The sequence below is a fragment of the Lactuca sativa genome, chromosome 1 (assembly GCF_002870075.4).
Source record: "Lactuca sativa cultivar Salinas chromosome 1, Lsat_Salinas_v11, whole genome shotgun sequence".
In the NCBI taxonomy this organism is placed as follows: domain Eukaryota; kingdom Viridiplantae; phylum Streptophyta; class Magnoliopsida; order Asterales; family Asteraceae; genus Lactuca; species Lactuca sativa.
Window position 1 is genome coordinate 53,596,344 of NC_056623.2, and position 11,936 is coordinate 53,608,279.

Below are 11,936 nucleotides of genomic sequence, written 5' to 3' on the forward strand. Positions count from 1 at the left end.
AAAGTAGTCCTTAGTGATTGACTTACATATATAAGCATAAACCTGTGCTTTTTTTTCCCCTAAACCGACAAACTAACCTACTCCTAAATACCATCTATATCTCCTAATGAGATTTGAACCCATGACACCTCATTTGAGAGCGTCAGTACGCTAGGCCAAAGGCCGTTTTGTACTACCTGTGCTTAATAGTAATAATAATAATAATAATAATAATAATAATAATAATTTATATTTATATACTTGATTGAATATTGTAGAACTTTTAATATAAAAAATTGCAAAACGTGTTAGCTAGGTAACATGTATGTAGAAAACTTTACACTAAGGAACTTGGGGCTGGGATTGTCCAAATATGCCGACTCTAAAAGTGCAACTAACTCATATTTGTCATTAGATAATTTAAAATAATTCCCCACTATGGAAGCTGGGAATGTCCAAACAAATGCTGACTTACAAAATGCAACTACCCCATATTTGTCATTCGATAAATTAAAATAATACGCCATTATTCATCCATGTGCAACCCATAGTTCTATAAATAATACATTTCAAAGAAGCAAAATTCAAAACATTTTAAAGAGTGATTTAATATCATGACAGTTATTACTTCTGAGTTTGAGATTGCTTCTTCCCTCCCAGCTTCCAAATTTTTCAATGCCTATCGTGACTTTAACAACATTGCACCAAAGGTCGATCCAGAAACATACAAAACTCTAGTGGACATCGAAGGTGATGGAGGCGCTGGAACAATCAGGGATGTCTCTTTTGGCGATGGTTAGTAATTAAGATATAAATATAATTCTATATATACTCTTTTAAATTATTTTAATGTTTGACTTGTATTTTGTTTTTCTTTATCCAAATTACTGTGGGATAACACAGGCGTCCCATTTACAAGTGGAAAGTTGAAACTTGACGTTGTTGATAGCAACAACTTCACTCTTATATACACAATCTTTGAAGGAGACATCTTGATGGGACAACTAGATTCAATGACTCATCATGTTAAGTTTATACCTTCACCTGATGGAGGATGTGTATACAAGCCTACCATTGTGCATAATTGTAAAGGTGAAACTCAGCTTCCCGAGGAAGCTCTCAATATGGTAAAGGAAGGATTCAAAAAAACTTTCAAGGCCATTGAGGGTTTTATCCATGCAAATCCTCAAACTTATTGATCAATACTATATATAATATATGGTGTGTCATGTTCTTGGTTCAGTAAAAATAAAACGGATTTTAGTCCGGTTATATTTTATATATGTACTCGTCTTGTCTGATATTTATTTTCTTGTAATGTGATTTTTAAATATATCTAGAATCCCTTGCAAACAAGTCTATGTAAACAATTTCTAGGATGTGATATTCATGTTATGAGCATTAATTTTACCATCATGCATCCAAAAATGATAGTTGCAAACTACAAAAGTTAATTCATTCAGTTTGCACTATGGTGAATGAGAATTTTTATTGAGATAACCACCAGTTTTGAAATGGTTGCTAATCTACGAGACTGTAGGGAGGGAGGTGAGAAACAGTGGTTGATAACTCTCCTTTCCTTTCAACTCCTTGACATTTTGTTTGAGAAAAAGGGAGAACGGTCTTCATTCAGGAAACAGTGATGATGGGATTTCTGAAAGGTATCTACCTGATACCTGATGCAACCTTGTTGCCCAAGAAAAGAAAACCGAACAGAAAAGGAATTGGAAGAAGAGAACAGGGCAAAACAGGTGAAGAAAGAAAAAAATTGGAGCTGTGAAATACTTGCTGGAAAAGAAACTTTTATTGCTAAATAAACATAAAACAATATCGTTATTTATACTAAGGGATTTTCTAATATGTGCCCTAAGGGCACACATAAGAAATATTAATTATGAAAAATATTACCATATTTAAATTCAAAATACATTTATTATGGAAATTATTAATGCCCTTCATATTTAATTATGGTAACATTTCTTATAATTAATGTATTTTATAATTAATTATGGTAATATATATCATCAATTAATGCTTCTTATCCCTTAGGACACATATTAGAAAATCCCTTATATACTAAAACAGATGGTATCCTAAACTAACAAAAATAACGCTTAAAAGGAAAGTCCCCATAAAATTCCCAAAATGCCCCTAAGGGCTAATTCCTGAATTACGCCAATGTTTTCCCTCCTAATTCAGGAACCCAGATGTTCTTTACTCGTAACAGACTTCTCATCTCTTCAAACTTTACTTTAGCCATAGATTTTTTATGTATATCAGCCAGTGGCAGATGGTAATGGGGGCTGGGGGCCATGCCCCCCAGGTTTTAAGGTTTATAATACTCCTCTATATTGCTTGTTTATGAAATAAAACCGGTAACAATTAAATATGTTGATTAGGCCCCCTCGTTTTAGATTACTTTTAAATAACCAATCAACCAAACTTCCGAAAATCACTGAAAAAATCAAAAGAAATATTGTTTCATTAAGAAACTATCTCTCAAATTCCTATAAAAGAATAAAGATTCAGTGAAATTTACACAATTTTTAACTCAAACTTTGAGTTTAAGAAAACATAAAACCCAGCAAATTTATTTCGGCCGCCCGAAAACTCATAGTCTCACCGGAAATGTCTATCGGTCCCTGCACTCTCACCATCTTCGTGCACTCTCTTTCTCTTTATCTTCACCGATCAACAGACATATCACCGCCTCTGTAATCTCTAGGTCTGCTCTACCCTGGTCGTCGAATCGCCGAACCGCTAACATCTTACTTCCACCGTGCACTTGCTGTTTCCGCCTGCTCTATATCGGAGTAAGATATAGTAATGGTACTTCTCTTTCTTTCTCTCACTATGTTTGGCTTTCTATGTTTTATTTTTCTCACATATGAGATGAATCGCATAGAAAACGTATAGACATGGATAAAAAGCGTACGGACATGGATAAAAGGAATACAGTAAAATAATCACAACTATTCTCTTACTAGTTGTGAAACTCGTATATTATATGGGTTGATTAAAACAAAATGTTAAATAGAAACGATTAAATGAAAAGTTTATTTGAATTCGAAATTTGAAATAAATAAAAATTATGAGAAAAAAAACATGCAAAAAATAAATAAATTAAAATTATTGTTTAGTTATCAGACCCGTATACTAAACAGGTTAATTATAACAAAATGTTAAACACAAAGGTTTAAACTGTAAATTTATTTGAAATTGAAATTGAAATTTAAAATTTAAAATTTGAAATTAATATCATTATGGTAGTTTTAATTTATGGAAACTAATTAATAATATATTAGAAATGGAAAATGAAATAAATGACAAGTGGAAAATAAATATATCTCTAAATTATGACAAAATGACATGTGGCAAATTAAATGAGAGAATGACATGTGGCAAAATCATTCTTATTTATTAGGGTAGATTAATTAAAAAAAATTCTTATTTGTTTGATAAAAAAAAAGTCTGTTGTTTTTGGATTACAAAATTTATAAGTAATATGTAAACATTAAAACATATGTATTTATAAGTATAAGATTTAAAGAATTATAATGCACATATATTTTTTTTTAGCAATATAATCACTCGTAAGTTTAAAGAACTTATATTCTAAATGAGAATTATTTGTTTGAAATTTTATTTTTGTTATGTTTTAACTCTTAAAAGGAAAGTCCCCATAAAATTCCCAAAATGCCCCTGAGGGCTAATTCCTGAATTACGCCAACATTTTCCCTCCTAATTCAGGAATCGAGATGTTCTTTACTCCTAACAGACTTCTCACCTCTTCAAACTTCACTTTAGCTATAGATTTTTTTAGTATATCAGCCTGTTGTTCAGTAGTTCCCACATGTTGCACAATGACATCTCCTTTCTCAACCAGTTCACATATGAAATGGTATCTTGTGTCTATATGCTTGCTTCTTCGTGGAACACCGAGTTTTGCATCAGTTCTAGAGCTGATTTGCTATCAACATACAATAAGGCTGATTCTTCTTCCGGTTAACTCTCCAAGCAATCTTCTTATCCAAACTCCTTGACATGTTGCACTTGTAGCAGACATAAATTCCCTTTCACACGATGAAAGTGCCATGCTTTGTTGCTTCTGTGACTTCCATGTAACAAGGTTCTCATTGAGATAAAATGGCATGCGTGATGCACTTCTCCTATCAATCATATGTCTAGCTAAATCGCTATCTGTATAGCATATGACACCGTATTCTTCATTGCTTCTTACATATTCTAGACGATACATAGATGTTTATTTTATGTATGTTAGAATATGTTTCACGACTTACAAGTGTTGTGAAGTTGGTCTTTCCATTAAACGACTAACCATTCCAACTGAAAAAGCGATGTATGGTCGTATATGTGTCAAATATTTCAATCCACTAACTATACTCCTATAGAATGTGGGATCAACAGGTACTCCTTGTTCATCTTTAATTAGCTCTAGTCTTGGCTTCATGGGGTACTTATGTGGATTACAATCAATCATACCTGGTTTTTCGAGTATGGATTTCGCATAGACTGTTTGTTTTAAAGTGATTCCCTCCTTATGTTGACTTACTTCAATCCCATGGTAATACGATAAGAGCCTAAGCTCACTCATGTCAAACTCGTTGCTCATTTTTTGTTTGAACAATTTTACATCATCAACACGATTTATAGTGACAATTGAGTCATCCACATAAATTCCAAGTATAAGTAGATTTCCGTTTTTCTTTCTTGTCTAAACGGCATACTCCTATGGACAACTTACAAAACCCAATAGTGGTGACGGTGCTAATACTCGAAAATTTTGACTGCCAAAGTTTCCCTCCAAAGGTGTGGCCGATAATACTCAAAAATTTTGACCATCAAAAATTTCCCCCCGAAGGTGTCACCACTAATACTCTATATTTCGCCGCTAATTCCCTTCACAGATATAACCCCCTTCAGCTCATTCTTTGAACTCTTTTCTCTCCGTCACCACTCCGGCAACAGCTCCTTCTTTTCTGTTTTGCTTACTCTTTATCTTCTGACCATGTGACATACTCATTGGTGGTGTCGGATTGTTTAAGTCCCTTGCCGGAATTGATGAAGATCTGTCCGAATTTGTTGTTGTCTGCCAGAAATTGGCCGGAAAATTGCTCCTATTGCTGGAATACCGCCACCAATCCACCGCCACTCTTCTCCACCGGATTACACACCACCACATGTTCTATATATGTGTATTTTAATTTTTGTATGTAGAATGTATATTTTGTATATGTATGTGTATTTGAATGTATATCTTGTATGTGTGTGTGTGTGTGTATATATATATATATATATGTGTGTGTGTGTGTGTGTGTGTGTGTCTTTTTGTATGTGTATTATGTATGTATTCTTGTATGTATGTATGTGTGTTTGGTTATATGTTTTTATAAGGCTTCTATATTTTTTATAAAAAATTTATAATTTTATAATTTTTGTTTTGTATATGGAAGGAACGTTTTCAAAAAACTAAAAAAAAAAAAAAAAAATGAAAACTCCGATTAGTGGCGACGGTAAACATTTGTTGGGACAAGTGGAGCATTAGCAACGAGCCAACAACGGTAACCCATTAGCGACGACGTGTCACCGCTAAAGATATTAGCGGCGACGTATCGCCGCTAAAGGTATTCGCGGCAACATTCTGGACCTTTAGCGGCAACGTCCGTCGCCACTAATGACCATTATTCTTGTAGTGGAACACCAATAAAAATGATTGTGATTCATATATCCCATGTTCAATATTATACATTTTAATTTTTCTCACATATCATCTACTATAAATTAATTTTATCAATTTATATACTTGATTGAATATCATACAACTTTTAATATAAGAAATGGTAACAACGTGTTAGCTAGGTAACATGTATGTAGACAACTGTACACTAAGGAACTTGGGGCTGGGATTGTCCAAATATGCCGACTCTAAAAGTGCAACTAACTCATATTTGTCAATAGATAATTTAAAATAAAACCCCACTATGGAACTGGGAATGTATCCAAACAAATGCTGACTTACAAAATGCAACCACCCCATATTTGTCATTCGATAAATTAAAATAATACACCATTATTCATCCATGTGCAACCCATAGTTCTATAAATACCACATTTCAAAGAAGCACATTTCAAAACAATTTAAAGCGTGATTTAATATCATGACAGTTATAACTTCTTAGTTCGAGATTTCTTCTTCCATCCCAGCTTCCAAAATTTTCAATGCCTATCGTGACTTTAACAACATTGCACCAAAGGTCGATCCAGAAACATACAAAACCCTAGTGGACATCGAAGGTGATGGAGGCGCTGGAACAATCAGGGATGTCTCTTTTGGCGATGGTTAGTAATTAAGATATAAATATAATTCTATATATACTCTTTTAAATTATTTTAATGTTTGACTTGTATACTGTTTTTCTTTATCCAATTTACTGTGGGATAACACAGGCGTCCCATTTACAAGTGGAAAGTTGAAACTTGACGTTGTTGATAGCAACAGCTTCACTATTATATACACAATCTTTGAAGGAGATATCTTGATGGGACAACTAGATTCGATGACTCATCATGTGAAGTTTATACCTTCACCTGATGGAGGATGTGTATACAAGCCTACCATTGTGCATAATTGTAAAGGTGAAACTCAGCTCCCCGAGGAAGCTCTCAATATGGTAAAAGAAGGATTCAAAAAAACATTCAAGGCCATTGAGGGTTTTATCCATGCAAATCCTCAAACTTATTGATCAATAGTACTATATATGGTGTGGCATGTTCTTGGTTTAGTAAAAATAAAATGGATTTTAGTCCGGTTATATTTTATATATGTACTGGTCTTGTTTGATATTTTATTTTCTTGTAATGTGATTTTTAAATATATCTAGAATCCCTTGCAAACAAGTCTATGTAAACAATTTCTAGGATGTGATATGCATGTTATGAGCAATAATTTTACCATCATGCATGCAGAAATGATAGTTGCAAACTACAAAAGTCACAATTTGCATTCTGGTGAATTAGAATTTTTATAGAGATAACCACCAGTTTTGAAATGGTTGCAAATCTATGAGACTGTAGAGAGGGAGGTGAGAAACAGTGGTTGATAACTCTCCTTGCCTTTCAACTCCTTGACATTTTGTTTGAGAAAAAGGGAGAACCGTCTTCATTCAGGAAACAGTGATGATGGGATTTCTGAAAGGTATCTACCCCATACCTCCTGATGCAGTGGCGGACGCAGAACATTTTCATAGGGGTGACACTAAATTTTTTTTTCCAAATAAATCTATATTAGTAGTGTCACTCGTGTTTTACGCCGGTGCACCCAATAGAAAAAACATTAAATTTTTTTTTTACACTACGTGCCGGCATCGGAGCAGTGGCCCGGACCCCTGGGGCACCACTAAGATCTGCCACTGTCCTGATGCAACCTTGTTGCCTAAGAAAAGGAAAACAGAAGGCAAAAGGAATTGGAAGAAGAGAACAGGGCAAAACAGGTGAAGAAAGAAAAAAATTGGAGCTGTGAAATACTTGCTGGAAAAGAAACTTTTATTGCTAAATACTTGATTAAATAAACATAAAACAATATCTTTAATTATACTAAAACAAATGGTATCATAAACTAACACAGATAACGCTTAAAAGGAAATTCCCCATAAAATTCCCAAAATGCCCCTGAGGGCTAATTCTTGAATTACAACAACATTTTCCCTCCTAATTCAGGAACGGAGATGTTCTTTACTCCCAAGACTTCTCATCTCTTCAAACTTCACTTTAGCCATAAATTTTTTGAGTATATCAGCCCGTTGTTCATGTTGGTGTTAATCCAAATTGAGTCAATCACGTGATTATCCTTAGGGGTATTTTAGTCCTTGTGGAGTTTGAATAAGTAAAAGCCATGTGGCCACATTTATTTGCAGATAGGGGTTAGTTAGTTTCTGTTTTGTTGTTGTTGACTAGGCAGACGTGGTTTTTCAATCCTCTATATATATTGTAGGCTATTCTATTGAATGTGAACGTAAGAGATTAGAAAGATGTAGCTCTACTGTGTAGTTTTGCTCCAACAGTTCAGTAGTTCCCACATGTTGCACAATGACATCTCCTTTCTCAACCAGTTCACGTATGAAGTGGTATCTTGTATCTATATGCTTGCTTCTTAGTGGAACACCGGGTTCTGCATCAGTTCCAGAGCTGATTTGCTGTCAACATACAACACTTGAGGGCTGCTTCTTCTTCCGGTTAACTCTCCAAACAATCTTCTAATCCAAACTCCTTGACATGTGGCACTTGTAGTGGCCACAAATTCCATTTCACACGATGAAAGTGCCATGCTTTGTTGCTTCTGTGACTTCCATGTAACAAGGTTATCATTGAGATAAAATGGCATACCCGATGCACTTCTCCTATCAATCATATCTCTAGCTAAATCGCTATCTGTATAGCCTATGGCACCGTATTCTTCATTGCTTCTTACATATTCCAGACCGTACATAGATGTTCATTTTATGTATCTTAGAATATGTTTCACGGCTTACAGGTGTTGTGAAGTTGGTCTTTCCATTAAACGACTCACCATTCCAACTGAAAAAGTGATGTGTGGTCGTGTATGTGTCAAATATTTTAATCCACCAACTATACTCCTATAGAATTTGGGATCAACAGGTACTCCTTGTTCATCTTTAATTAGCTCCAGTCTTGGCTTCATAGGGTACTTATGCGGATTACAATCAATCATACCTGGTTTTTCAACTATGGATTTTGCATAGACTGTTTGTTTTAAAGTGATTCCCTCCTTATGTTGACTTACTTCAATCCCATGGTAATATAGGATAAGAGCCCAAGCTCACTCATGTCAAACTTGTTGCTCATTTTTTGTTTGAACAACTTTACATCATCAACACGATGTATAGTGACAATTGAACAACTTTCCGTTTTTCTTTCTTGTCTAAACGGAATACTCTTGTGGACATCTTACAAAACCCAATAGTGGTGACGGTGCTAATACTCGAAAATTTTTACCACCAAAGTTTCCCTCCAAAGGTGTCGCCGAAATTTCCCCCCAAAGGTGTCCCCGCTAATACTCTATATTTCGCCGCTAAAAGTCGTCACCGCTAATTCCCTTCACAGATGTAACCCCCTTCAGCTCATTCTTCCCTCTTCTATGAACTCTTTTCTCTCTGTCACCACTCCGGCAACAGCTCCTTCTTTTCTGTTTTGCTTATTCTTTATCTTCTCACCATGTGACATACTCATTGGTGGTGTCGGATTGTTTAAGTCCCTTGCCGGAATTGCTGAAGATCTGTTGGAATTTGTTGTTGTCTGCCGGAAATTGACCGGAAAATTGGTCCTATTGCCGGAATACCATCACCATTCCACCGCCACTCTTCTCCGCCGGATTACATACCACCACATGTTCTATATATGTGTATTTTAATTTTTGTATGTAGAATGTATATTTTGTATATGTATGTGTATTTGTATGTATATCTTGTATGTATATATATGTCTTTTTGTATGTGTATTATGTATGTATTTTTGTATGTGTTTTTGGTTATATGTTTTTATAAGGCTATTATATTTTTTATAAAAGTTTTATAATTTGATATATATTTGTTTTGTATATGGAAGGAACGTTTTCAAAAAAACTAAAAAAAATGAAAACTACGATTAGCGACGACACTTTTAGTGGCTACAAGGCATTCGTGGCGATGGTAACATTAGCCGGGACAAGTGGAGCATTAGCGACGAGCCAACATTCAGAACCTTTAGGGGCAACGCCCGTCGCCACTAATGGAGTGGAACCTATAAAAATGATTGTGATTCATATCCCTTGTTCAATATTATACATTTTGTTTTTTCTCACATATCATCTACTATAAATTAATTTTATCAATTTATATACTTGATTGAATATCATAGAATTTTTAATATAAGAAACGGTAACAACGTGTTAGCTAGGTAATATGTATGTAGAAAACTGTACACTAAGGAACCTGGGGCTGGGATTGTCTAAATAGATGCCGACTCCAAAAATGCAACTAACTCATAGTTGTCATTAGATAATTTAAAATAATACCCCACATCCCCACTACGGAACCTGGGAATGTCCAAACAAATGCTGACTTGCAAAATGCAACTACTCCATATTTGTCATTTGATAAATTAAAATAATACACCATTATTCATCCATGTGCAACCCATAGTTCTATAAATACCACATTTCAAAGAAGCAAAATTCAAAACAATTTAAAGAGTGGTTTAATATCATGGCAGTTATAACTTCTGAGTTCGAGATTGCTTCTTCCCTCCCAGCTTCCAAATTTTTCAATGCATATTGTGACTTTAACAACATTGCACCAAAGGTCGATCCAGAAACCTACAAAACCCTAGTGGACATCGAAGGTGATGGAGGCACTGGAACAATAAGGGATGTCTCTTTTGGCGATGGTTAGTAAGATATAAATATAGTTCTATATATACTCTTTTAAATTATTTTAATGTTTGACTTGTATACTGTTTTTCTTTATCCAATTTACTGTGGGATAACACAGGCGTCCCATTTACAAGTGGAAAGTTGAAACTTGATGTTGTTGATAGCAACAACTTCACTATTATATACACAATCTTTGAAGGAGATATCTTGATGGGACAACTAGATTCGATGACTCATCATGTGAAGTTTATACCTTCACCTGATGGAGGATGTGTATACAAGCCTACCATTGTGCATAATTGTAAAGGTGAAACTCAGCTCTCCGAGGAAGCTCTCAATATGGTAAAAGAAGGATTCAAAAAAACTTTCAAGGCGATTGAGGGTTTTATCCATGCAAATCCTCAAACTTACTGATCAATACTATATATGGTGTGTCATGTTCTTGGTTCAGCAAAAATAAAACCGATTTTAGTCCGGTTATATTTTATATATGTACTCGTCTTGTTTGATATTTTATTTTCTTGTAATGTGATTTTTAAATATATCTAGAATCCCTTGCAAACAAGTCTATGTAAACAATTTCTAGGATTTGATATTCATGTTATGAGCATTAATTTTACCATCATGCATCCAAAAATGATAGTTGCAAACTACAAAAGTTCATTCAGTTTGCATTATGGTGAATGAGAATTTTTATTGAGATAACCACCAGTTTTGAAATGGTTGCTAATCTATGAGACTGTAGGGAGGGAGGTGAGAAACAGTGGTTGATAACTCTCTTTGCCTTTCAACTGCTTGACATTTTGTTTGAGAAAAAGGGAGAACGGTCTTCATTCAGGAAACAGTGATGATGGGATTTCTGAAAGGTATCTACCTGATACCTGATGCAACCTTGTTGCCCAAGAAATGAAAACAGAACAGAAAAGGAAGGAAGAAGAGAACAGGTAAAACAGGGGAAGAAAGAAAAAGAAAAAAACGGGAGTTGTGAAATACTTGCTGGAAAACAAACTTTTATTGCTCAATTACGCCAACAATGCTTAAAAGAAAGTTTCCATAAAAATTCCCAAAATGCCCCTGAGGGCTAATTCCTGAATTACGCCAACAATTTCAAGTAAACAAGATATTTTCTGTTTTGCAGCTTTTTTCTTACATCTTTTGTGAAGAGTTTTTGTAAGTCAATTGAGATTATACCAAAGTTGAAAGAAATGGATGGATTTAACCATGAAGAAGAATTGAACTTTATGATCTTTGTTTTCTTGTACTTCCTAGAACCTGTGTGTTATATACTTCTGTAAATGATTTTGAGTTTTTATATAAGATTTGACCTATTTGTCATGTGTGAGAGTCTCGACAAGCGTGCTTCAGTTAGATATATCCAAGAGAGAATCCCAAAATATTGATTAACAAATTTTGTTAGTCTATATGTTATGTGGCACTTAAAAAGGCTGCACAAATTCATTTTGTTATTCAGACTAAAAATCTATACATCATTTGCTTCTAGAAACACCAT

The 11,936-nt window shown here is 34.4% G+C and overlaps 2 protein-coding genes and 1 pseudogene across 2 annotated transcripts; all 3 read left to right on the plus strand.

The window, feature by feature from the left end:
• The first annotated feature begins 561 nt into the window (after positions 1-561).
• LOC111915363 (root allergen protein) lies at positions 562-1,389 on the plus strand. Its single transcript, XM_023911023.3, has 2 exons — positions 562-774; positions 883-1,389. Exons 1-2 carry the CDS (start codon positions 594-596, stop codon positions 1,176-1,178), a joined length of 477 nt encoding a protein of 158 aa, XP_023766791.1. The 5' UTR covers positions 562-593; the 3' UTR covers positions 1,179-1,389.
• A 4,769-nt stretch (positions 1,390-6,158) lies between these two features.
• LOC111915361 (root allergen protein-like) lies at positions 6,159-6,920 on the plus strand (annotated as a pseudogene).
• A 3,300-nt stretch (positions 6,921-10,220) lies between these two features.
• On the plus strand, positions 10,221-10,991 carry LOC111915360 (root allergen protein-like). The gene is made up of 2 exons (XM_023911022.3): positions 10,221-10,440; positions 10,545-10,991. The coding sequence occupies exons 1-2, from the start codon at positions 10,260-10,262 to the stop codon at positions 10,838-10,840; spliced, it is 477 nt and encodes a 158-aa protein (XP_023766790.1). The 5' UTR covers positions 10,221-10,259; the 3' UTR covers positions 10,841-10,991.
• The last annotated feature ends 945 nt before the right edge of the window (positions 10,992-11,936 follow it).

Bases quoted from the DNA above. Each gene is read 5' to 3' on its own strand.
- LOC111915363 (XM_023911023.3), top strand. From the start codon at position 594: ATGACAGTTATTACTTCTGAGTTTGAGATTGCTTCTTCCCTCCCAGCT. The intron at 775-882 runs GTTAGTAATTAA...GGGATAACACAG, and splicing joins GGATGTCTCTTTTGGCGATG to GCGTCCCATTTACAAGTGGA.
- LOC111915360 (XM_023911022.3), top strand. From the start codon at position 10,260: ATGGCAGTTATAACTTCTGAGTTCGAGATTGCTTCTTCCCTCCCAGCT. The intron at 10,441-10,544 runs GTTAGTAAGATA...GGGATAACACAG, and splicing joins GGATGTCTCTTTTGGCGATG to GCGTCCCATTTACAAGTGGA.